This window comes from Hyalella azteca, unplaced genomic scaffold (genome assembly GCF_000764305.2).
Source record: "Hyalella azteca isolate HAZT.00-mixed unplaced genomic scaffold, Hazt_2.0.2 contig12682, whole genome shotgun sequence".
Taxonomy (NCBI): Eukaryota; Metazoa; Arthropoda; class Malacostraca; order Amphipoda; family Hyalellidae; genus Hyalella; species Hyalella azteca.
Window position 1 is genome coordinate 310,876 of NW_025942634.1, and position 26,998 is coordinate 337,873.

The following is a 26,998-nucleotide window of genomic DNA, read 5'->3' on the forward strand; positions in this document are numbered from 1 at the left end:
TGAGCTATGATTAGCAAATAATCTCAATATTTGACCACACCAAAGCTCGGTAAAGATATTCAAATAAGAAAAGCAATTCGCAAGACTTGTAAAACATTTTTCCGTAGGATAAATAAATCGTCTGCAATGTTAGGAGCGCCATCTATTGCCGATTTTTGACTTTATTCTCGTTTGTTTTGACCGTGGACAGCGGCGTAGCTACGTTAGTAGTTAGTCGTTAGTTGCAGTTGTATACAGTGTCGTGTATGAGGGGTGGCAGTGTGTCTCTAAGTCTAATCAATCGAGAAAGGAACTTTTATGCCACGGAAACTTCAGTTTTTACTAAGCCAACTCGCCGCTTTTGAGGCAGTACATAACTGTTGGCTAAATTTTCAAGAGCTCGATCAGTGGGCGCTAATTCTGTGAACAGAACAGGTTACCACCACCAGGTAGGTATGTCAATTTCCATGTCTCACCTGACCCTTCCCTTGATGTGCTAGTCAGCCTAGTGCCTCTCTGTATATTCGGCGCGCTACCCTCGGCTCGGTAGTCGGTTGGCGGCCAATATTGCTCATAGTAGGCGTCATTATTAAAGATATGCCTATTGTCACGAAATTTTTCAGTGCACGTGTCTCCTGTTGGTCAAATTTATCTAATGTTAACAATAAATTTCAACACCTTGCATTGCGACGCAAATTCGGCGCGCTAAGCCGCACTTGTATCAATGACAAGGTATGAGGCTTGAGGCAGTCATTGATTCTTTGACAATGACTCAGAAAGAATCCAGATTAACGATTTGAGAAAGAGTCCCATAATCACATTAACATTGTCTCATGAAAAATTCTTCCTTTTCCTTACACTTCAGTTTCAGTTGTCAGTACGCTTACTACGCTATCCAGTAGCTACTGACAGTCTGACAGAGACAGAGTCAGAGTGACAGTCAGTACTGTCAGTGACTCAGTGTGCCTGACTGCCTGTAGTTCTGTAGATAATAGATATATAGCTAATATACCAGTTCAGTTCTTGATTATTTTTGATTGAGTAAATACTCTAAATTTCTGTAGTTGTATAAATCATATTTTAAAAAATTTATTTAAGATGCTAGAAAATTAAAACTTTGTCATAATTATTAATCTGCTTCATCATTTAGGTATAATTTCTAATTTGAAATGATGGTGTGTTTTGACAACTGGCCAGACAGGCCAGTTGCAGGTAGGAAAATTGGTTCATAATTACTTGAATTTTGCTACTTGAAGAATTAGTTCCTTCATAGATCTAATTTAGGTTGTTTAATCCAACATTCCAACCTGCAGTGTATATTACATATAACATACCTATATGGGATGTGTTCATTTATTTCCCATCCTGAATTACACAAAGGACCAAATCTCAATCTCAATAGGTTGAACCTTGTTTAGGCCTATTAATATAGGTAACTGACAAAGTGACAAAAAACAATCTAACCAATATTTAGTTATTTTAGTACATAATAAACAAAAGTGAAAGCTGAATTGCTTTAAAATGTATCATATGTTTACTTCCAATCTAGGATATCTAACAAAATTTTTTTTTTAATTGTGGGTAAGATCTTTTCAAGGGTGATTTCTGAAAATCACTGAAAGAAAAAATGTTTTTCCTTGATTTTAAATGAAGAAATAAGTCAAAGGTCATAGAAACTCCAACATATGAACATATAAAACACTCTAATATATAAACAATATTGACAAATGACAATATAGGCATTAGGCAGAACCAATAAAAAGGAATTATGGCTTTGAGAAACTAATTTATCTCTGGAAACTAAGATTAGGACAGGGAAATTAATTTATGATCTTCAGGTAATTTATTCAATTTTGTAAACTTTTAAAGCAATAAACATACTTTAACAGAAATCTGGTACCGTATATGTCCGAAGTTGCGCTGAAGACATTGAACTCATTATATAAGCTCTACCTGAGGATCGGGTTCTTCGTTGACTAAGGTAGTGAGGGATAAGTAAGACACATAAGTTCAGATAACGTATCTTGTATACGGGGTGGTTATACAGAGTTGCGATACAGAGTTATGAGCTACGGCATCGACCGTAAGGTCGGAGAACTCAAGCTACACGCTACATCGCGGAGCGCTTATCAGCTACTGGGGGCTTTGCTCTAGGTTGCTAGCCCTTTTATAAGCTTCGCTTCCGCCCACTACTGCGGTCTTGATCGCGTGATCTATCACGTGTCTATCAGATGTTGACTCGTCCTCAATCTCTATCAGGTCAAGTGAATTGGCCGCTGACATATATACCTATATAAATACTTGGAAAGTAGACATTTGAACTATTTTTTTTTTTTTGAATTACTTCAATGCACAAAGAAAAACTGCTCCAATCATCATAATCTTGCATGCATCCAGCATGCTTAGCTTAGAACATGTCTAATGCAATGGTCTATTTTGCCATGCCTTATTATTTTTGTTGCATTTTCATTTTATAGCAAATGCTAGATTATTTAAAAAATTTCCTCTAGTATTGTAATTGGAGAATATAGGGAAAGCTTACTGAAGACTAATAGCAATATCTGCATGTAACCCTAGTGCCTAATAATATCATTATATCTACTTAATTTAATTGAACATGCAAATCATATTTGTAATGAAACAAAAAGTAAATGAATGTATACATATGTTTATAATAATTCCTAACAAAGTAGTACCATAAAATGGGATAACTTTGACCACTTTATTTTTTTAAAATGATGCCATTTTTTTACTAGATAAATTAAACTTTAATTGAAACATGCAAAATACAGGTCTATACCGTAAAATGGGGTTACTTTGACCGGCAGAGTACCTTTGACCACTTTTCGTTTTTATAACAAAAACCCCCAAAACTCAAAAACTATTTGGCATAGAAGAATTTTGTCAATGGCCATCAAAGGCCTAATACTGAGGCTACATTATTTTACCAAAAAATAAAATTGATTTTACCACCCAGTCAAAGAAACCCCAAGAGCTGGGGTAACAAAGACCATCACTTTTTTTGAAATTACGTCTAAACTATGAAAACATCAAAACTTACATATGTAACTAGAAGAGTTCTACTACAATGCATCAAAACCTAGAGTTATTTTACCAAAAAATAAAAAAATTGGAGGGGGTACTCCGACAGGCTTTAAATAATAGCTCTTTTTCATGGGTCACATTATTAATTTTTCAACCTATTAGATATGCAAACTTTTTAAATCTTTCTACTGTGTTACGTAGCCTCAGTATTAGGCCTTTAATGGCCATTGACAAAATTCTTCTATGCCAAATAGTTTTTGAGTTTTGGGGGTTTTTGTTATAAAAACGAAAAGTGATCAAAGTTACCCCGGGAGTCAAAGTAACCCCATTTTACAGTATGGAAGAAGTAGTGATTAATGAAGGTTTTAGAAAAAAATTGTTTGCATCACTAACAAGCATTTTTTGCACTTTGAATATCCAGGCCACCACTTCAATTATATATGTACGGTATCATAAAACAATATAGTTGACAAGTTAGCCAAGCCCCTCCACCAATACTGCTTTGTCAACATCAACAAGAAACTCACTACTCTCACTAATCAGTTTATTTGACAGCTGTGATACTGCATAATTTCTCCATCCTGCTCAATTTTAATTCATTCATGGATAAAATCCCACACAATCTGACTCGATATCGGTAAAAATCAAATTCGTAAAACCAAATTCGTATGTGTATGTTGACCACACATACAACAAGCCTCATTACAGGCTGTGTAAAACCCTTGCTCTGTATAACGTCACAATATCCCTGCACTCGTACATCATAGAGTTTTTTCCGTTCACTCGCCAGTACATGAAGGTTTGTATGAGCTTCACAGAGGAGGCACTTCCGGTCCATGGCATCATCATCGCACACACGCACCGACCGTCTGAGTCTGATGGGTCGGCCACACAGTTGTTGTTCTGGCGCGCCTCAGTGAACGTGTATGCCATCGCAGTCTATTGTACATCTTTGATCTTTTTTCCTTGTGCCCGTGTTGGGTATTCATGTTTCGTCATCGCTCTGCACCTTTTATATACGCTGTAAAGAAGAGTGATAATTATCTCGTATTGCTCTTACTCTGATCGTAGTTCTTGCAAGCGTACTTTAGAGTGTCCTTGCTCCCGTTAAAAACTATTTGAATTCATTCAGCTCTTAGTTATTGGATGCTGGATGACATCGCAATATATCTTTTAGCGTTAACTCTAAAAGTTGACTTTTTACTTCGTAGTTGTTGCTTGAGATATACGTGGAAATCAGTAGTATTGAAACTGTTTTCGAAGGTAAAATTTGACCAAAATAATTGAACCCTTCATCCTTGAACTGACGGATCATAATTGTTTGGTGTTTACGCGTCTATTTTGTTGTTTGTGTGACGCGGCTGACGCCTATTGTGTTCAACAATTCAGATGACGATGCATCTATGTTATTCATAAGATCATTCAACGATCCTATCACTCACACTTCGCAAATTATGCTGTTATCGTTATTCTATGGAGAAAGTTTGGAGTTTAACACGATTTGCAGGACATCGCGTCCTTCGGATGCATGCAGTAAACGAAGGATGAATGCATTGTGAAGCAGTAGCTCTGATCCATCACACTTGCAGTGATAGAGCGAGGTCATGATGCTTCACGTAACGGTTGTCCTCGTGCGGGTCTCGGCACTAAATCAATTGTCACGAAGCGAATGTGGCGTTGCAGCTAAGTGCAGTTGTGCTTTATTTCTATGGGTTTCGACTGAGACAAGTTCGCACGGATTAATATCCTGAATGTGTGCGATGTCATATCCATGTGCGCGATGATGTATCTATGTTACCTCAATATCTATCAATGTTTGAAAGATTCTACTAGAGTAACTGTGGACATTTATATATTCTATACTCGTCGTTTGTATGCTTCCTAAGAGTAGAATGATTTCAGAAGCCTGTCGCACATACAAGGCCGCGTTCTCTCCTAATTACGTGCGAAAAATAATCGATTAGAATACATAATATAACAGCTCAGTCATGAAAGATCACCATTATATTCGTCTTGTTACGTCTTCTTGGTCTTGTTGATCTTGTTACGAACCGACGTATTCGCTGGAAAGTGTTGAGAGGTATGCCCGACGATAATGTTGATCTAAATGGACAAGAGAACCCATCATACATCGTTCAGAGCTTCCCGGTGTGTCATATTATATAAAGCTTCTTTGCAGTACTTACCAGTTTCTAGAATTGTTAGTTCATCTGGATAACAATTCGAAAATTCTCGTCATATTCGAGTTTCCGCCGCTATTATTGATCTCGCCCACACCGCAATTCCATCCTTTGTTTTTGCCTTACCTAATAATTGTTATTCTTCCCTCGCTTTTGTATTTTCCTTTAGCCGACATTGGAAACATGCCTTCTCCTTCTGACATTGCAAACGTGCCTTCTGTCTTGCTGTCAGTTTCATAGCGGGTGTTCGTCCTATTGCGTATCTATTAGATTGCATTTGTTGAGTGCTTAATGCAATTGCAGCTGTCTATCTTGCAGCTGTATATATATGGTTTCTAATGATTGCATCGAACAACTGCGTTTGTATCGCATGTCAGTCTTTCTTGTAGCTGGCTGCATCCCGCTTTGCCCAGAGTCAGCAAATAGCAGGGCTGCTGCACCCATCATTCACCATGCAACTACTGCCTGCGCTTGATGCGCAAGACTTCTGCTACTGATTTGTGCTCGTTTTGTAGCCCTCAATTCGGCAACACGTTTCAGTTTTTTTGATGTTTTTTATCAACTGGAGATTTTTTATAGATAATTTTTACTTCTCATTGAGTAGCATGAGGAGCACACATGCTTTTTGATGACCGAATTTTTTCAATTGTCGCAATTACGATACTGCTCTCTGACATTGTTACAAATGAATTTTCATCGTATAAATAACTATTTCTCTCACTGTCATTCCTCTTGTTTATGAATAATTATTTCTCTCACCGTCATTCCTCTTGCATAATTTAATTTAATAACGATAAAACTTTTCGCGTATATATGGCTGCGCGGTGAAAACTACGTCGCATTAGTTTAGTTAGTTATTACGTGTCAACAATATTTCTGTCTCGATAAACTTATCAATAATAATTAGCCCAGTGCTCGTGCCTGCCAATAATTGCTTGGTAGCGAAGTTACTCATGTCATTGACTCAGTCGGCCGAGAGCTGAAGAACAGAGATCTTCTGTATTCGATAGTTGACAGATGCTTATATATGAGTGTCATGTCCGGAACCGTGACGTCACTGACGTGTGATCACTCGTCTCGTTTGTGTTTTTTATTAACTCATCATCTAAACATTATGAACATACCTGTAAATTTATGTAACAATTTACAATTTGTTCTTCAAGGATAGGGTCATCCGGTAATTTTATCGGATTTTCGGTGAACACCGCCAGAGGATGTGTCCTCCAACTTAGTTTCGTGGGTGCCAGTGCTGACTTGCAAGTGACAACATGAGGTTGTATTCTAAATTCGTGGAGCTTATCATTTGTAAGTGTTTTTTATTCATGAAATCGCATCGAACTGATGAATGTCCGAAAAGGGGCCGACGTAAAAGTTTACTTGTTGCGCCATTTACGTACCATCTTGTCTCGCATATATGTATTTGCCAATGCTCGTTTGTGTATTGAAAGCCTGACGCTGAAAACAGGGGCGGACCATACGCGTATCAAGGATACTTATCATGTCGGACGAAAATACCTGGTATTTATTCTTGACCATGGAATTCTGTGGCGTGGAAAAATACAAAAATATATTTTAATATAAAATATTAATACTATTTGCACTCGAGTGTAATTTTTTATAATAAAAAGTTCAAGTTGTCTTGAGATTTGAAAAAAGGCTTTGGATTGCAATTACGTGCTTAATGTGTTCTTGAATGGGTCTTCCTTTAATTGCAGTGTTTGTTTTTTTAAAATTATGACAAGATTCGGGATGATGGTGTTCGAGATGACTGCATTAGTGTTGGCCATACTTTGAATTGCAAGGATTAACAATCAAATGTTACGATGGGCTAGCCTGCTAGAATTTTGTAGGTGAAGGGTGAGGTGGGCTGTAATTTTTGTGCAACACTCAATTTTGTGAGTTAACCCATCTTGTACTGAAGAAACACATTTGAACAGTTGATATCAGTTTCAAATCAGGGTCAATGTTCGTTAGGCGATTTGTCTTTATGTTGGCTCCATTAGTATTATTATTGGTAGTTTCATAGCCAGAAAATTAAATATGAAGCTAAGGCTTGATTAGTGGAGGGCATTATTCAAGTGAGGTTTGTTATTCGTAGGGCATAGCGCCTGGTGCGTCTCTCTGTACCGGATTGACGATGACCTTGTAATCTGCTACTGATAGAGCGAGTGTCGGTCAGGACGATAGCTCTTCCTTTGCTGAGCTTGTATTCTATTTCGTCTGCTCTTAAAATTTAATTTAATTTCACGTATTACATACTTACAAATTAGTCCATTCGATACGGTACTTACATCATTACGTTTCAAGTAAAACCTATGCATGGCTAAATTGCTTTATTCGTTACTACAGTGTTTTGGGTACAAGATCTTTTCAAATTCGATTTTAGCTGAATTATTCATTTGAATAGCTAACACCGAACTGGCTATTAACTGGTGTTTCACAAAAATTTTGGGACTCGCGTGCTTTGGTCTGCTGACGATCATATTCCCGTTGTATTGCAGGAAATAATGTCGCCTCTTGTTTTAGAATGATGAATGAGAATATAAATTGATATAGGATGGATGATCCCTCGGTTGCAGTTTCTAATGCTACTCAACTTCGGCGTAATCCTTCAGGTAACTTCATTAAATACGCGCCTGTCAACTGAACCAAATTGAAATAGACAAAAATGATTCCTGCGTCTTTGTCATGTCTCTTTATGCAAATCTTTATCTGTGATTCAGGTATCAATAAGGGATAATTGAGTAACTGTTGTGTCGTCGTTGAATGGACGCAATGCTGTTCTCGAGGCTTTATTCGGGAAAATTTTTTGAATTAACGTTTGGTAAAAACGCAAAAAGTACTAAAACTGTGCCCATTTATCATTTTTATTTGTTCAAAGTAAACTATTTGTTTTTAAATCCAGACGATTGAGTTGATGAACTATTGTAAATAATTAAATACTGGACCGTTGCGCTTATTTACTGATGACCTGGTGTAAACTTTACATAATTATCAACATTGATGGAGTAGCCTCGTGTTCGTATGTTATACGTTCTGGTCTAAATGGAATATTATTAGTGATAGGTATTTATTATGGGTTGCGTTGCATTTCTGAGTGATGAAATGAATGCCATTCACTCGTTATTTTGTAAACCCAAAAACGATAAAAAAATATGCTGGATTTGTGAAATGCAGACAAAACATGAATTCATTGTTGTATTTTCGTTCAAATTTTGTGATTTATTCCTCGAAACCAACGTAATTCTCATGCATTGGTATCTCTTACAGATTCGACGAACGACCAGAACGTGCCGAAGCCTTCGAACGGACGATCTACAGATCCGAAGTCTGACATAGTTTTGCTGCCCATCCATTCTCCCAAGACCGTACCAAGCGGCTGGGGACGACTATCGTGGTTTGAACCTCTAGCATACCGTGACGCGACTCCAAAGAACTGCCACGTTTCTGCCTGCTCAGTTAGCGCCTCGCCAACCAGTGGCTACGTCACTGAACAAGCATTCCTAAATTTCATATCAAACCCAGCACCAGTACCTGAGGTTGTCACAAAACGATCTTTAGAAGATTTACATTCCATCCCCAAAAGTTCCCTTGATGACATCAGAAGCCTTCCTTTCACCAGGACCTCATTACAATCTCTTCATCGAAGTGTTCTGTCGCTGCGAACTCGACAAGCTTCTCGAGAGTTATTCGGTCCAGTGGTGCGCACGTCAAGTGATGAAGGAAAGCCTCCTTCTGGACCGAAACGCCACATTAGGCCGGAGCTTCAAAAATCTACTAGCAACGTAGACTTACGGTCTTTTGCCCGTTTTAGGACAAGGAGAGCCGAACTCATTCGAAGTTTGAAAGACACCCAAAACTCTCCGCCGATACCACCAAGAAACTCGTGTAACTTTGCATTCGTTCCTGAGCGTCCTGATCCGAAATTAAAAAGTCCGGTCGCGTGTGCCAGCGTTTCGTCTCCAGAAACTCGCGATGCCTCAGGTCATGAAATTCCTTCTCCTAAAGCCACTGCTGGCTCGCCGAATCCTGAACCGCAGCCACAACAACCACCACAGAAGAAGTGGAGTTTCAAGCGTAAGGTGGATGTACCTGTGAGAAATGAAACTCGTCGGTGTAACGATCAAAACAATGACACAGAATCTGTAGTTCTAAGAAATCCATCTGGTGCAAATAAGAGCAGTAGGTTCTCGCTCTTCCGTCGTTCTGTAACACAGGCAGAGTTTGGCAAAGTTAATGTGAATCTGCCCCAGCAAGCATCTCGACTTGTTAGTAGTAGCAGCAGCTGCAGTAGTGGAAGCGCGTCGAGTCTTAATCAGCCAAATGGATCCCCGCGTTCTACCTGCAATGATAATAACTTCCAAGTTAATGCTATTTTTAAACTAAGTAAGAGCAAAAGCCGACCCGAAGAGTCTGTCTCCAGCCATTTTATTCATTGCCATAACGAGGCAGTAGACGATCGAGTTGAAGACAACAACTGTAAACGCTCCTCACCCAGTTCTAGTCAAGCGCGTGATGATAGCTATAGTTTACCAGATCAAGCAAGAAAGAATAAAGCCTTAGCATTCCTCAGTGTTAAAGATTTTACTATCAAAAGTAAACTTAAGAAAACCCTGAAAAATAATTTCATAATAAAGCGTAATCGGTCTCAGTCCGTTAATGATTCTCAAATCGATGGTCGTAGTCAGGTTGTCAACGGTGCGAATAAATCTGACGAGAATTCCCGATCTAAGTGTGACTCAATCTCCAGTGCTTCTGAGACTGGCTCCTTGACAATTGAAGAGCAATCGTCTACGGATTGCTCTAAATTTGACTCGAAGTGTCATAATTTTGTATCTCTTGCAACTAAGGGAAAGTCCTTGCCTGACGAAAGTTCAACTGTTGTGCATTTACCGCGTAGTGCATATTTTAAGGCCGATGAAGTTCTCGAGTTTTATAAAGTACACAACTCTCCACTTGATGCATTTTCTCCTCCCTCAGCTACCACAACCGCTTTTGGATATTTTCCCGCTGCTGAAGTCGACAATTTGAGCGACTCGGTTTCATTTTCAGACGAGCCCGATATTTTTGAAACTACTTCATCTTTAGAGCCCAGCACAAGTCTCACATCCAAGAAAGGAGTTTCATCGTCTCAGTATTTACAGGAAAACTTCCCTCAGCATTGTTTGCCCAAGACGACTGATGTGTTTCGTGTTCCATCTATCTCATTTCCTACATATCAGTGCGACTTATCTGAACTCCAGTCTGCGGAAAGTAAGGTTGACTTAACTAAGTCTGTCTGCACTACTTCCGTATTTTATGAGGACTGTCTTGACTCTTTATCTTCTTCAAAGTCAAGTGCGAAACTTCCTGCGTCTAAAGACTTTCACATAACCCCTCAGGCCTGCATAAAAACAAATGCCATTCATCTAGCTAATCCTGCGATTCACGAAAGTTTTACTATTCTTAAGCAATTCAACCCCACAACTGCTGAAAAAAAATCTTCGCAGAAACATTCCAGTCTTACAGTCACCGAGGAGTCCATTCAAACGTCACAGGTGGTAAACGGACGAGCTACTAACGCCCACTCTGAAGAGACTTCAAACCCCGATGAATCAATTTCTGGACTCCAGCTGCCTGAGAACGAATATATTCGAAAGAAAGCTGCTGACGACAACGACGTTCTGTCTGATGTCCGATGTGCAAACCCCGCTGTTGATCACATTACTGCGAGAAAAAGTGAAGCGGATAAGTGGTCGCCGCCACAAATTTCTGGCAAACCTACTGTAAGCGTCGATTTATCTGTCCACGCTAACTGCGCGGAAGCAGTTTTAGATAAAGACGTTGATTTTCCTGCTCGGTGCGTATCTGCTGCCGCTGAAACTGGATGCAGTAATCCAAGGGAAAGTATCTCGAGCAGTGACGCTGACACAAAACGTGGCTGTAGATCTGCTGAGGATTTAGACTCGGTTTGTGCTTGTGACTCAAGTGCATCAGGAGACGACATGAGTCATCCAGGGGGAACTCTACGCCGAGGCATCAAAGCCACGACCTCGCGCATCATAGGCGCCTCCATCAGGAGGCCGGGCCTGTCCCCCGCCATATCGCTAGGTGAGTACCTGGTCAACATATTTCTCTCCTTCAGGAGGAATATCTAAATTATACAAAATTTTAATGTATGTTTATCGACGTGCCGTTTTCTAACAATAAGTTTTATCAACCTAATATTTAATTTTGTGTTATTTTAAAGATCTTTTTATGATTTCTCAAATTTTTTAAAAATCTTGCTGTTGATGAATATTTTAGAACTTCAGAACTGAAATGTTTGTTCCTTAGAAGGCGAAAAAGAAGCACCGACGGTGCCTCTGCCATTCTTTATGCTGTGCTCTGAAATCATGTACTCCAGATCGAGAAACAACTTAGTCAGAAATCTTTGCAAAATTAAATGTATCTCATTTGTATTATTGGAGTATGTTTACATTCTCGCAAAGTTCGCTTAGTACGTTAGTGAGGAGTGCGATTAAATTTTGAGGTTCCATGCTGTTTCCATGTATGGGCGCAAAAACTACAATATTGGACTGCTCCAAGTTGATGAGACTGCAGAAGCAACTCGAGATTCTTGTCCCCTATCGCAAGTCTGCTTTGGTTGTAGTTTAGTATAGCCTCAAAGGAGAGGTGGGGGAGTTTGAAGAGCTCTGTGAAGGGGGAACTGAAAGAGAGCTGCAAAAGGGGGCGTTGCGAGGGAAAGCTCAAGCAACGCCTTTCGATCGATACGAGGGATCGCAGTGACGGACTAGCCAAAGCTGCTTATCTCTCCATAGATCATGCCCCTGGTTATTGTAATTCACGGGAATCCATAACAAACGTATGCTGACATCTTATTGTTGGCATATTATTGTGGTTACATGTAATTATCCTAGAATTGTTATAAATTTGTGTCATAATTTTAGGATCGCACTCGCAAGGTTCACCAAAATCTGGAGCCAATGCGGCTGCTCTCATTCAACTAGCTCTCTTTTTCTCCATGTGAGATGCAAAAGAGCGCCTGGAAAGAGCTTCTTAGGCTTGCGAGTTCTCGCTGTGATCAGTCTAGTAATTGAATATGATGCGTGATGTCGTGGCAGTGCGTGCTCACATGAACTGTGCTGTCGTGCTGTATGTTCTGCACTTACTCATCTCAGTTGCCCAAGTCTTTTTGTACGACATTATAGCTTCTGTAAAAGTGCTCTTCGTGGTAATATTCTTCCAGGGAATCCGACTCCCTGCCTTGAGTGCTTAAGAAAACCACGTTTGTATCGGAGTCTTTGAAATAGATTTTAAAGTTAGGCCGCCATAAGAGTGTTCCACGATGTATTCTTTTTAAAATGCCGGTGCATCGGTCGCTTTTGCCGTGAGGCCACTTAATTTATTTTATTGTTGTCTAGCTACTAAATTGCTCAAGCATTCTCTGTAATATGTGTTCCTGCATCTGACGCTCTTCGAATTCTTACTGATTTTTTATTATTCAAGTCGGGAGCTTATTAATGCTTTAATTCACAGACCAATGCATGGGTCTCAAAACGTATTAAATTACCCAGCGTCGTAAGTGTTGCTCACCATGTAAGATATAGCTACTTTGTGTATCACGAGACCTTAAACGTGCCTGAATTTCTAGAATGATTAACTGGCAGGAAACTGTCTTGTCACGAACTTCTAAAAATATTGTATAATAGAAGTAAATGTCGTGTATAGACGTCCTATCTACAGCTTGTACTGCTCGTATTGGCCAGTAACGTTCAACGTTATCGACGGTGACAATTCTTCTGGTTGAGTGTGTAACGTTCAATAAACTAACACGTGTATCTCTTGGGACTCGCTGTCGAATTATCACTGAACGATCAAGCGCCGTGGCTGTGATTCTATTGATTTACTCAGAATTTGGTGACGTGAATTAATGTTTAATACTAAGTAAGATTCTTTGGGAAAAGATGGTTTTAATCGTTATCGCGCGCGTTGTACTACTGCAAGAACTAACCAATTGATAAACGAAGTAGAATCTCCAGAAAGTGCTTACGTTCAAGAGTTTGGCGTTTCTTACCCCTTGCCAAAGTCCTTATTTAGCAAGGAGATTGCCCTTTTCACTTAATAGAACTGAATTGATTGCGTCCGTCATGCCTTTCGCTGCCGATTCTTCAGGGTACGAAACATTCAGCGCTAGACGACGGAACCCCTTTCGTGAGTGACATAATCGGTGGGATTGTCTGTGTAAATTAGTGAGAATTGCAGTGAATTTTGCGATATTTCATACTGATATTTGAGGAATCTTTAACCAAACGTTATGTTGGCTTCTCTCTCCTTTCACCAAAAAATTAAGTTTCGATTACATTTGCTCACTTTCTTTCATTTTCCTGCGTTTTTAGTGCTCCTTTTTTGGGGTAGGTATACTTGGGCTTTAGTGCTCAAGTATATTTTAAGGCTAGATTGCTTGTGCACCCCTCCATGAAATTGCCGGCGCTCATCAAATTAACCTTGCTAGGCAAGTTTTCCGTGTAAGTTTCTCGAGATTAAGCTGTCTCATTTCCCGTTAACAACATTTCATATTACTCCCATTACTAGGTATCTCGTGACGTATTGGCAAATTTACTAAATATTTGGTGCTCAAATCCACATGATACTGGTTTTTTCTTGTCTTTAATTCTTCTTTTTACGTCTAATGTGGTTTTATTGATGGATTTTAAGTACTTTTTATCGATTATTTTTTACATGAAATATCACATGAAATATTCGATTATACCTACCTGTCCAAAAGTTGAGGTAGCTTTTTGCTTCCGATAACATATAGGTAGTACTCCTGAAAGTAGTTATATCTGAGTTCCACAATTGTTTCGCTATTTGAAGTGATTCTACATTCTAGTTTTCTAGATTTACTCTGCAGGAAGGAGGCAAAAAAAAAAAAACATAAGTGGACCATGCTTATTTTTTTTATGTTTCAGCCAGTAGTCATTAATGAAACCTATTTCTTTGTTGAATTATTCCTCATTTCTGTAATTTTTCATTCTCTTCTTGAAGAGTACTGTTTAGTGTCTTACTCTAACAAAATTTACTCGTAGGAAGCATGATTTATGCCCAATATACAAAGTTCCCTGGCAAGTGATGCATGTTGTTGTTTTCCACCTAGATCGCTCCCTGGGGTACGGACCTACCGAACCGTCGCGTTTCGTGGATGGCGTGAGCTTCAAAGGAAAGCTCATCGGGGTGCTCGAGGTGGAGGCGGCGAGAGGCGACCGCATGTGTCAGGTGACATTGTTTTCCTGCTCATATTAAATTCTGCTTTGTATACCGTAAAATGGGGTTACTTGGACCGGCGGGGTAACTTTGACCACTTTTCGTTTTTTTTAACAAAAATCCCCCAAAACTCAAAAACGATTTGACATAGAAAAATTTTGTCAATGGCCATCAAAGGCCTAATACTGAGGCTACGTAACACAATAGGAAGATTTAAAAAGTTTGCAGCCTACTTCCCAAAAAGGATACGTTCTAGTGAGCGCAAAATGACTTGCACTGATGGTTGCCGCCACGTACAACTTTAAAATGTTCTCTGCTGCGTACAAACGTCCTCAGGTTGCTACACTCAATAGTTTACGTATAATTTAAGTTGAAAATTAAGTTCCCGGAGAGGGTTAAGGCAGACTCAGTAAAACACCTTGCCAAGAAAATTGACTGAATAATGTAGGTCATAGAACTTTTAATAAACATGGTAAGTATTTCAAACGAATTACATGGTTATCAGGTTATCATTTCAATAGATTTTGTCAAGTATTTTTTTATTGTGTGTTTGTCTTGTTGTAATTGATGGTTGGTGTACAGGAGGCGCTGGCTGAACTGAAAGGCGCGGTGCGGGCGGCCGGGGAACACAAGCAACGGATTGCCGTGACCGTGGCTATGGATGGCATCAGACTCAGGGATGATCGTACCGGGGTCTGTATATATTATACACTCTACTGTTATGCTATGTTATATATTATGTATGTTTTATATTATTCACTCAATGGTTGAACTTATATGAGGTTGACCCACGAGTATTTCCGTCTTTCAGTTCAGCTTTCTTGTTACGTCACTGAGTTCGAGAACGTAAACAAACCCGTCATTCCCATGACGGATTGCATGACTGGTTTGATCGCATTTCTGTGATTGGTTAATGCCCGTAACGTCACTGAGATCGGTGACGTCACAGGCGAACAACAAACTACATCTGCATACATGTGCTTCTCATGTGTCTTAACCTTATACTAGTTCAACCATGATTAACTGAAGGTATTTACTCTTAAGGATTTTCGCAGTGACGATGGAGATGAACTCTGGAACATTTTGATTTATGGTGAATTGTGACATATTTTTGGTTTTTTAAATTCCTTGTTATCTAACATCGTGTGCTTTTCTTAAAATAAACTAGCATATTCTCGTCATTCACTCTCGGTCTATGACGATTGTTATGCTTTCATCTGGTGAACATTGCTCCTAGACTGCTGCCCGAATTTTTGCGATGAGACGAATACTTTCAATGCCTTCATAAGAAACACCATAAACTATGTCGTTATTCTGATCGATGTTAGAAAAATTTATTTAAAATATTCTTTAAATTAAAGCCATGATTATTTTCAGCCTATTTGTTGTATTGCCTTGTTTTCATTGATGTTTGGTCTGGGTAATTTCCGCAGATTATAGTTGCATCTTTATTTCAAGTTTATTTATTTCTTGAATTCGATGCATCATAGTGGACCAAGAGTTCGTTTCCATTCAGTTGGGTGCTGCAATTCGGGTCTACTCCTAGAAAACATTAATATCGAAAGCGAATCAGTTTATAATTTATTAATTTTCCAGGACTGCTTGTACCATCATCCCGTTCACAAAATATCGTTCATCGCTCAAGACATGACCGACTCAAGAGCGTTCGGCTACATCTTTGGATCTCCCGATGCCGGCCACAAGTTCTTCGGTATAAAGACGGAAAAAACTGCCAGCCAAGTTGTTATTGCCATGAGAGATCTTTTTCAGGTAAGCTCATCTTTCTTCGTCATCGGATTTACACAATTGAATTGCTTTCTCAAAAATCCAGGTTTGACATTGGAAAATTTTCAATCCAAAGTTCATTATTTATATTGTTGTAGTCCAAAGTTTGTTTATTCGGTTTATGACGACAAATATGAATAATATATAAATGACAGTTGTTATGAGCGGCTAAGGTTAAGGGATTGTTCTCCTATTATAATCTCGTGTAAGGAGGAAATGGTTCATTGTGTCTCATTTTCGTATTTTATGGAAGTGCTGTCTAGTCTAAAGATATTCATTTTACTACAATTTTTACTTTAAAAACTTATGCTAACTCAAAATCGTTTTATTTATGGATAATTACTGCATAATTTTTTGAGGCGCTTAGTAGTAATTATTTATGCCTAAAACATTTACATTTACTGCTAAATTCCTTATATCAAATAGCTTTGTTCTTCACAGTTTTTTCAGGAAGGCTTTGGTCGACCGTTTATTGGAAGTGATATGATGCAACTGTGCGCATTCCTTTTTTAACCAATGTTGATATAGCAGAGAATTTTCGCCACATGGATTTCAAAAATATTTGATCTGTTTTTAGGTGGTTTTTGAGATGAAGAAGAAAGAAATTGAGAAGGCTCGGTCTCAGCTCGAAGAGGGTCGAGACGGTGTTGATTTCAAGGTAATGTCTGCTATGATGACAGTGAATTCCACTAACATAATTGTCCAACACGGTGGCCATATTCTATCGTCGTTAGAATATATCTGAAGGTCTCTCTTCTCTCAGATGTTTGCTAGCGTCTGAAAAAGAATCATTCTACTCTCGATCTTATGAACTACGGGAAAACTATGCATTCCTTCTGGTGGATATAATCCGAGTGTCCACAATATTTCGAACGCATCGCCAATTATATTCTGAAAATTTTATCCCTGTTCTGTTTTTTCTTTGGTTATCGTCCAGTGGATAAAACCGCATCGCAGTCTCTTTCTTTCGTCCATTCCAGTTTTTCATTACCTTGGATCTTTCTTCTTTGAATTTGTTTTCTCTACTCATATTACTTGAATCTTTTCTTATGTTTGCTTCCCTTGATTTCTAACTTCGATCTCACTTCTTCAATTTCATGTCCTCTCTAAACCCCAGTTTTTTTCTTTATTGGTCAATGTCTGCTTCTTTTCCTTACCCTAATTGTAACTCTCGCATTTTACTCCGCTGCGTTTATCTTCCCTACCATTCACGAACATTTTCTTCTCTGTACAAATGTCAATCTAAGTCAAAATTCACCTTCACCTACATTTTCTTCTCTGTACAAATGTCAATCTTGGTTCCAACTCACCTTCACCTACATTTTATTCTCTGTACAAATGTCAATCTTGGTTCCAATTCACCAACATTTTCTTCTCTGTACAAATGTCAATCTAAGTCACAATTCACCTTCACCAACATTTTCTTCTCTGTACAAATGTCAATCTTAGTTCGAACTCACGCACTACATTTGCCGTGTGCTACCCACCGAACTGCAGGACTCAGGTTTCCTGTCAAGCCTGGACGGAAGCAGTAACTTCATCAGCGCGTCTCTGACGTGCGGTGCTGGGGGTGCGATCGCTGATCTGCTTGACCTGCAGAGCGAGCTGTCTAACCTGCAGCGCGGCCTGTCGCAGATATCTAACAGACAGGCCGCTGTCTCGTCGTCGGGGTCAGACGCCCAGCCAACCTCAGCAAATAAAATAACAAAGGTTCCTGCAAAGTTCATTTGTTGCTGGCCGTTGTTTTTCCTATGTTTCAGATTGTTCTGTTTTTCTATGCAAAATGTTCTGTTCTCTGGCTCATGGGAAAATCTTCTGTTTTCCCATATTTTAAAATGTTCTGTTTCCTATGTTCCAAAATGTTCTGTTTTCCTATGATTCAAAATGTTCTGTTTTCCTATGTTCCAAAATGTTCTGATTCCCCATGTTCCAAATTGTTCTGTTTTCCTATGTTCCAAAATGTTCTGTTTTCCTATGTTCCAATATGTTCTGTTTTCCTATGTTCCAAAATGTTCTGTTTTCCTATGTTCCAAAATGTTCTGTTTTCCTATGTTCCAAATTTCTGTTTTCCTACGTTCCAAAATGTTCTGTTTTCCTACGTTCCAAAATCTTCTGTTTTCCCATGTTCCAAAATATTCTGTTTTTCAATGTTCCAAAATGTTCTGTTTTCCAATGTTCCAAAATGTTCTGTTTTCCCATGTTTCAAAATGTTCTGTTTTCCTATGTTCCAAAATGTTCTGTTTTCCCATGTTTCAAAATGTTCTGTTTTCCTATGTTCCAAAATCTTCTGTTTTCCCATGTTCCGAAATGTTCTGTTTTTCCATGTTTCAAAATGTTCTGTTTTACTATGTTCCAAAATGTTTTGTTTTCCTGTATTCCAAAATGTTCTGTTTTCCTTTTCCTAGGAGTATTTTGGTTGGAGTAGATTTCCTGTTTTATGAATGCTATTTGACTTTTTGTAGAATATGTTTGCTTTTCAGTTGCTTACCCTATGACTGGATTCTTTACATCGGTTCTATGCATCGGTCATAAAAGTTTGTTGGTAGAGATTTTTGTGCTTTCTGGAAATCCTTCACGCCACTGTCATCATTGTAACTTCTGTGTAACATCAGTTATTTATTGCGTGTTTTTTTTTTCATTCCTGAGGAGAGTTTCAGACTTGCCCGTTTTTAATGTTCCTACTCGACATTCACTTGAATCATCATGATTCTTAAATCTCTTGATTCAAGTGTCAATGATTTGACGAGCTTTGAGCGTTTTATTTTTTATCTCGTTTGCATGTCATAATTTTTGTGTTATTTGTTTTTCATGTTATTATTTTAACTTATATTATAGACGTTGACGGAAGATTGATTTCTCCCGTGGTCTGTACGCTGAATTTTTTTTTCTTGGCTTCACCAACTTTAAGCAATTTTCATTTGTTTAAACCTTACGCCGTCTTTCAAAACTGATATTTTGAGTAGTAAAGATGTAACTTTATATTTATCTCAAGTATTTATGTGAACAGCGCTAAATACTGCACAAATTTTTGCGCATGATTTTATTAACTCATCGTTATTTTACTAAACTTCATCATATTAATTGTAGTGATATAATTCATTCGGGACTCCCACCACTATATACAATATTTTTACCCTAAATTTCTAACAATCTTCTCATTTTTCCGAAGTTACTTAACGTATACCGGTAACTAATTGATTAAATTCTAAAAAAGGCGAATGTGCTTTAAAGGCGAAATTAATTCACCTAAATTTTTGCAGGACGACAAAGCGTTCGATCCGTTCGGAGATTCATTTCGTCCAACGAGTTTGCCTGGATCAGCCAATAGCAGCGGCGGCAAGGGAGGAGTTATTTGTGGATCGTCAACTCTGCCGTCCAGCAAAACGAGAATACCTTCAACATCTTCGTGTGGTAGCAATGTTAGCATTTCAAACATTCCTCCTACTTTAGCACCACCTCCTTTGACGGGCCGATCTCGGCACGACAGTTCGCATTCCCGAAAACACGCACGGCAGCACGGCATGGGAGGATCTGACTCGGAGCATCTGGAGTTTGGAGCCAACGCATTTCCTGTTGATTTCTCCAACGTGACGCGCGCTGGTGCTCAAAGTGTTCCCCCGCACGATGTTTCAGAAGATCGCTATGCTGTGTTCAAAGAAGTACGTCCTTCTAGCGATGAAAGCTTGAATGAATTTGGAAAAAGTAACACTGGTGGGAATTTTACGAACTGTCGGATGGCGATGTCTCATGAAGCTGTAGATTCCAGAACAGGAGGCTTCGAAGACGGCTGGTCCCTTAACGATTTGGCAGGAACAAACGCCGCCGGCGATTTCGAAAGGCGCCAAGGATCCAACTATGATGTTTTTGTTGATTTAGATCCGCTGGGTACTGGCAAAAGTAAACCTTTCATAGACAAGAAAGATTTCTTCAACGACGTCCGAAAGCAGAAAAAGCGTTTGCTACGAGAATTGGGGGATGGAGAAGATTCTCACCCTGGGTCTCCTCGCACACAAACAGGCGTGATTCCTACAGAAGTTTCGGTCCTGGTAGCTTCACTTTACACATCATCTGGCCATCCATGCACATCTTCAGAAGTTCTCACCTCACACTATCCTTCTTTGACTACGTCCACCACGCCAATGCACATTGCTGCTATTGCCTCACATTCTTTTAGCGAGTCATTTAGCCCACCTTTAGATTCGAACGAAGATTATCGCGATCGTCAACATCATACAGTGGACTTGCAACAACAGCAACAATTTGAGACTCCCGTATCTGGTTTTGCCGATTTCAACCGTTTCTCTGGTGAAAGTCCACGGAGTCAGCGGTCAGAAATGTCTTCTAGCAGCATGCCTGAAGATAATACACCACAATTGCTCACAGGTGCTCTTACTGTTGCTCTACCTCCTGAATCTTTCCGTGATTCACCACCGTCCCGCTCCCCACCACATACTTCTCATGAACAAAGACAGTCCTCAGCATCTCCTGAGCGGAGTCCACAACAGGCGCCGAAGCACCTTTTTAAACAGACTCTCCCTTGCCCTACAGACGATTCTGTCAGCCCTAAAACGCTTCCTCGAAGCCATAAGTTTCTGCAGCAGGAGAGTGTGGACGGAGATTGGGATTCACCTCGCCAGAAAAGTGTACGGGATGAAGGCCATCACGAGCATGATGGCTTTAACGTTTCAAGGGGATTGTCAGGCTGGGACGAGCAGTCGTCCGAGTCAAGCCAGCATTATCAATCTCGAGAAGCCATAGCGAGTGTTGGTGGAATGAGTCCCCGCCCGCGGCCTCGTGGTAGTTTAACTAAGCATTTAAGTGCTAGTTCGGCGACTCTACCCTTGCGTCAACCATATCGCTATGGACGAAAGTTGAGTCACGACCAGAACTTCGATCTCGCTTATGAGCAGCATGAATACAGAGCAAGTCAGGAGAGTTTTGGCCGAAAGTATGGCTCAGATGAACTTTTTTCATCTCCCGAAGGGGAGTGTCGGCCGTTCCCTAACGAAGACGCGGACGGACCATATGAAGAAGCTCCTTACCCGCCTCCGCGGCCGGCTCCTATAGAACCACCTCCGCTTCCACCAAAACGTCAACCAACTGACATCAAACTTAGACCTCCGCCCCGCCCTCCTTCTTCTGCATCTCAAGACGCTCATTATCTCTACATCAATGACAAGTACGATTTGCCCCCCGAATCTTCACGCGCCAATACATCAACTGGAGAGGTGACAACCTCTCCTCCCATCCCCTTGCCGTCCCGCAAACCAAGATATTCTGAAGCCGCGCCTCCTGCCTGCCTACCTAACCGCGCTAACAAACCAACTTTCATTGCTAGTGAACCGTTTCATTTCCCGAGACCTAATCTCAGTCCAACACATGATTCTTTTAACACTGGCGCTATCCCGAAAATGTCATCCTGTTCGAGAGATTCTACTCCTAGCAAAACATCGACCCCATCTGGAAAGTCTCCACGTTCTGGCAAGCGACCATCTACAGGATCAATTGATCTGACCAACACCAGCCTCGACCAGCTCGCGACAAAATTGGAAATTCCAGTGGAGCAACTTGCAAAAATGACGGTCGTTGAACTGGCTGCTTGTTTGGCCCAGCTTCAGCTCAAACAAGAGTCAGCCGAGACAACCTACTCGGAAGATTTTAAGAGGGGAACCTCGCGTTTTTCGGGAACCTCAAATTCTTCTAGTTGCGAGAGGAGCCAAGACAGAATAGATACAAAGAAAGATCACATGAACAAGTTCAGTGATGATGAAGATTTTGCTCGTTTTGATGCCCAATTTCCGGCAAGCCCTCTGCGTACTCCGGATTTTCCTCTAAACCTCGATTCAGCGAAAAATCAGAAATTAGGTGCACCCGTTAGTGAAGACAGATACGCTGTGTTCCGAGAACTGACAGTGACCGCCAAACATAAGTCTGTTTTCGACGAAAATTTTCTCACTCCACAGAATTCCATGGAAGACGAAATTTCAGAAGTGTCTTCTGGGACTTTCAAAGTGAATTTTGCTCCTGCAAACTACCGCCAGGATTCCATGGATATGAAATCGTCTGTAAGCGATGATTTTGATCACGATCGTGAATACACTGGCAAGCATTGGAGTAGCACCGGTGGACCTGAAGAGGGAGTTACCATCTTTAGGAGTCCTGATATTAGCGAATATGAAAATTTCGAGCCAACTTTTGAAGCCAAATTTGCTGACGATTTTAGTGAAGTGGACAGGCATTCATTAGACTTGATTGAAATGACTGGCCCACTCCGTAGTCCAGCCACACAAAAACTAAGTACTGACTCGGGCAAATCTCCTTTCACCGATGATTTCAGCTGCATCTCACAAGAAGAAATTGTCAAGACATTAAATGCTCCAAAATTACGAAAAGAAAACACTAGTAAATTTGAAGATGACTTCGTTCCTCCAGTAGAACAAGACAAGTATGCTGTCTTCCGCGAACTAGAAAAGATGAAAAATCACTCAAAACGCAAGTCTAGCACCTCGAGTAAATCTCCGTTTGATGACAATTTTGTTGAGAACGGACCTAGGGAATGTACTGTGATGGACAGCGGTTTTCTCTCAACAGCCGAAGTTGAGTTTGACAAATTCGATGATGTTTTTAAAGACGCAGAGGAAACTAAAAATGAAATGGATCGAACAGAACAGTCTACAAAATTTAACGCCAACGCTGAAACAGACTCCGTGGACATGGTTCAAGAAGACAATGATAGCCTCAATAAAAGCCCCATTGATGACTACCCACCAAACAGAAACGACAGGTACGAGGTTCTGAAGGAAGTTGAGAGCGAAAGAGAGCCTTCTTTAGATGGAGATGTTGGTGAAAATGGGCAACGCCTTAGCAGGTCATCTCCATATGGTGGGTCGTGGCATGATTCTAGTCGCAATACTCCGTACGACGAACAAAAGTTCAGGTACGAATCACCACAATCCAAAAACGAAGGTGCAAGTCCTTGTGGAGAAGTGGCATTCATTGATAGTGAGCATACAGCGGCAATGGCTCGTGGGCATCAAGAAGGGTCTTTCCGAGACAACAAACGTGAGCGCCCGACGATTAACCAAACCATGTCACTTGATGATCGCATGAAGAACTGTAGCAGGGAGTCACCCTATGAAGACTGTCTGAGCGGTTCTCATGATGTTTCTTTAGAAATGAAAAATGGTTTCTTAGGTTCTGGCAGACCAAAGACTGCTGAACTCCACCGTTCACGGTCCTCTACTACGCCAATTGGTTACGACCGTCAGTTCTCTCCCGTACCAGAGAGCAACAGTTTACCTCCTGTTGGGTCCGGGAAGGGTTCCTCAGGGTTCAGCCGAACTTCCTCAGTGTGTAACGATGCAAAGCCGTCACCGTCTCCTTTCGACGACAATTTCATCTCTGCTGTTGAGAGCGTTGCGGACGAAGTGTGCTTTGAGGCTGCTTTTCCGAGTCTACAACCTCTTCCTGACAGTCTCGTAGACGACGGTTCTGAGTTCCCGTTCACTGATGACACACAAGATGACGTTTTCGTTACTGGTAACAACGCATTCGCTGATTTTGAAAACGCGTTCCAAGAAGATCGACCCAGCGTCCGAGAGAACGAAAATTTGACAGCGTCGCCCAACAGCCACAACCCGAGTTTCGAAGAAGCTCAAGAAATTTTTCCAGATGGTGAGGTTGAATTCAGAGTATCTGCGCGTTTTGCCCAGACGTCCAAGGACGACCCTGATGATATTTTCAGGAGAAATAGCGATCCTTTTGCAGAGGATTTCTTTGCTGAAGATTGTTCGCCAAGTGTTGACGTCGCAATTTCTGGGACTGAATGTTCTAAAAGTTGGAAAGAACCCTTTGAAGTATTTAATTCTAATAATACTAGTAGTAGTAGTACCAAGTGAAATGCAGCAAACGCCTATGTAACTATGATATAACGAGCAATGTAGTTATTATTAATGATTACACGTCTGAAAGAACGTCAATTTTTATGTTATTCGATCAAACGGTTATTATACCGCGTACTTTGTGATATTATTTATACACGAATCTCATGAAAATAGTCACAAATCGTGCAATGTCACTAACAGGAATCTCTCTATTGAGGGGTATTCAGACCATTTTTATTTTTAATTTACCCGTCGTTTTTCACCGAAGTCGAGGCCATTGATTCGTATTAAGCATTCCTTTTTATTTAGCTGGTGGACGTGCTGTGAGACGAACGACTTAGGTTCCCAATCGTTATTCATCGCTTATCTGTAACTGATCTCGTTGCCTTGGAAAAATTTTATTATTATATTATCTCCTGTAATCCGTTGATTCATTTCTTTGGTCACAAGTTTAATGGGCGTTAATGAATTTTTATATCTAGAGTGCATCGCCATGGTTGCAAGCAAATTCGCTAGCATTAGCCTATTCTATTGATACAAAGGAAATGTCGCAAGAAATTTCCCACAGAGGCTAAAATATGAGTGGAACAATCGTTTCAGAAATAGTAATTACTTCACTAAATTCAAGTCTTTGTAATCAAAATTTTATTTCATAATCTTATAAGTTTTTGTACAAAACACTATGACGATGAGATCTAAGCGCTTTTTTTTACAGCTAATGAATTTAATCTTACATTTTGTGTGCAATTTCTTAGCGTAAGTTAGGTTCCGTTTGTCTTTAGCATTGCGTTTTTAATTTATATGTCCATAGAGTTGGATCCATTTAATTGCTCTAGTTGATTATTTTACTACTACCATGATTAACTTCGAAATATAATTATCAACTTCATTTTTAATGTAAATTTCAAATCTGTAATGCAAATTTCGAATTCGGTTTATAAATATCCTATTTAAAAATATTATATTGTCAGGAAATGGTAGTTAAATATACATTCATGTACCGCAGCAATATTATATTGCGTATACTTAGGACGGATGTCAGTATAAATGTGAATTTTATGTTGCAATTATGCATGACATACAAGAATTAGTTTTTACTTTTAATTTTTCGTAAAACTATCAACACGATACACCATCAGACAACGGACTCGCTTATGCGACGACAATTTGTTTTCTTCTTCGACCGGCAACCCGTCCGGTCAGATAATCTGTTAGTCTATATCGCACCCTTGAGATACAGCATTTTGAGGATTTACGCGAGCAAATATATTTTTACCGATAATTTATATAAAATTTGCATTGTGCGTCATAAAATTATTAGCTCATTGAACTAATATTTACGCCATTTCGTCTAAATTGCATATACGTACGCATTTTTGTACATTGCATTTGAACGAAAAATGTGTGGCAATGGAACAATTTCAAGACGGGTTGGAATGTGTTTGAACTTCTCACTGCTGATGCATAGCAAGTCGTGTTATTTGCCACACTTGTAATGCAAATTTCGTCCTATGAACGATCATCGTACCTTATAATTGAAGTTGTGTCATAGTAGAAAGTTAATAGTCAGCTTTGCTAACTGGTAAGAAATGATTAATTCATTGACGAAAACTATCGTAACGATGATATCGACGATATCTATCTTAACGATTATATCGACGACAACTATCGTAAATAGTAATGCATGTATTAGAATGAATTGCATAAAATAAAACAAGCCACAACATGATTGAGGTCCACCAGCAGTCCAGTTTATACCGCACATCGGACTAGTTGGAGAATAAATCGCGAATTTCACTGTACTTTCATTTATTCTAAAGCTAAGCTTTCAATTGTCAAGTTTACGGTTGTTTAATTATTACAGATTCTTATACCTTAATTACGAATTTTCCCAAGTAAGTAGTAGAATGGTTTGCTAGCGCTTCAGCTATCAAGCTATTTCGCTCCGGAGGTCAAAACTTGAAATCGCCAGCGAGTCGGAAGGTTTCAATCATTCAAAATATAAAATTAATCATCACCCACAAGGGACGGAAGGTCTCGATTGTCCAGCCCGCTGAAGCTTGCTCGAAAGAAGCAGCGTTAGCATCTCAAAGAGACGAATAGACAAGGAGGGACAGGTGAAAAGCAACAGAAACTAAGACTAAGGTCGCTTACACGGGACGCCGGCCGCCCGCACGAGAAAGACAGAAGAGAAATGTAATAAATTCTGCCTACAATTGAGACCTGCAGTCAGACATCGCAAACTCAGCGCTCAGGAACAATTCCTCTTGGAGCGCGAAATCCCATAGGACTTCTGACGAGTACAGACACGCGTCAGAAGCCCCCCCTGAAGGGAAATTCTCCCAAATACTAGCCTACCATACATTTTCTCAGAAGAGAAATTAAAATGATTAAAGCTTGGGTAACAAGTACCGAAACCCCGTTCATTATTACTAGAACTAATCGATGTCTTCGCCTCAAAGGAATGACGTATTAAATAACTACCGTAAAATTGTAGAACACGTTGACAACACACTAGTAATCAATGAACTAGATGCCAGCTTATTGGCGCGATATTGCAACTTCATATGCAAGCTGACCTATGCGATATTATATAGGTTGTCATATAAATCGAGGCGGTACATTGAAAAAAAGAGAGGCTAAGAACGTACAACTGACGTATAAAAAGCTAACTACTCTCGCTCAACATAATAACTGATGCATGAAAAGCTTAACCACGGTAGATAAAAAAAGCTGCCAAACTATAAGAGCAATAAGATTATATTCAACAAATTTTAGTCTAAATAGCTCGAGATCTGGTCGCAGTATTATGACAAACTTGGCACTCTTAAGGAATCAAACTCGAAAATCGATACTTATAAAACTGAGTATTATGCAGATCTG

The 26,998-nt window shown here is 39.8% G+C and overlaps 1 protein-coding gene across 4 annotated transcripts; it reads left to right on the top strand.

Moving 5' to 3' along the window:
* The first annotated feature begins 360 nt into the window (after window positions 1-360).
* Window positions 361-25,912, top strand: LOC108669333 (protein disabled). Of its 4 annotated transcripts, none has more exons than XM_018156639.2 (8): window positions 361-432; window positions 8,475-11,294; window positions 14,341-14,459; window positions 15,030-15,140; window positions 16,044-16,217; window positions 16,810-16,890; window positions 17,730-17,942; window positions 19,493-25,912. In XM_018156639.2, the coding sequence occupies exons 2-8, from the start codon at window positions 11,189-11,191 to the stop codon at window positions 24,128-24,130; spliced, it is 5,442 nt and encodes a 1,813-aa protein (XP_018012128.1). In that variant the 5' UTR covers window positions 361-432; window positions 8,475-11,188; the 3' UTR covers window positions 24,131-25,912. The 4 variants fall into 4 exon arrangements, with proteins under 4 accessions (XP_018012128.1, XP_018012126.1, XP_018012127.1 ...); XM_018156637.2 differs by lacking the exon at window positions 361-432 and adding an exon at window positions 7,711-7,819; XM_018156638.2 differs by lacking the exons at window positions 361-432; window positions 17,730-17,942 and adding an exon at window positions 7,711-7,819.
* Window positions 25,913-26,998: the final 1,086 nt, after the last annotated feature.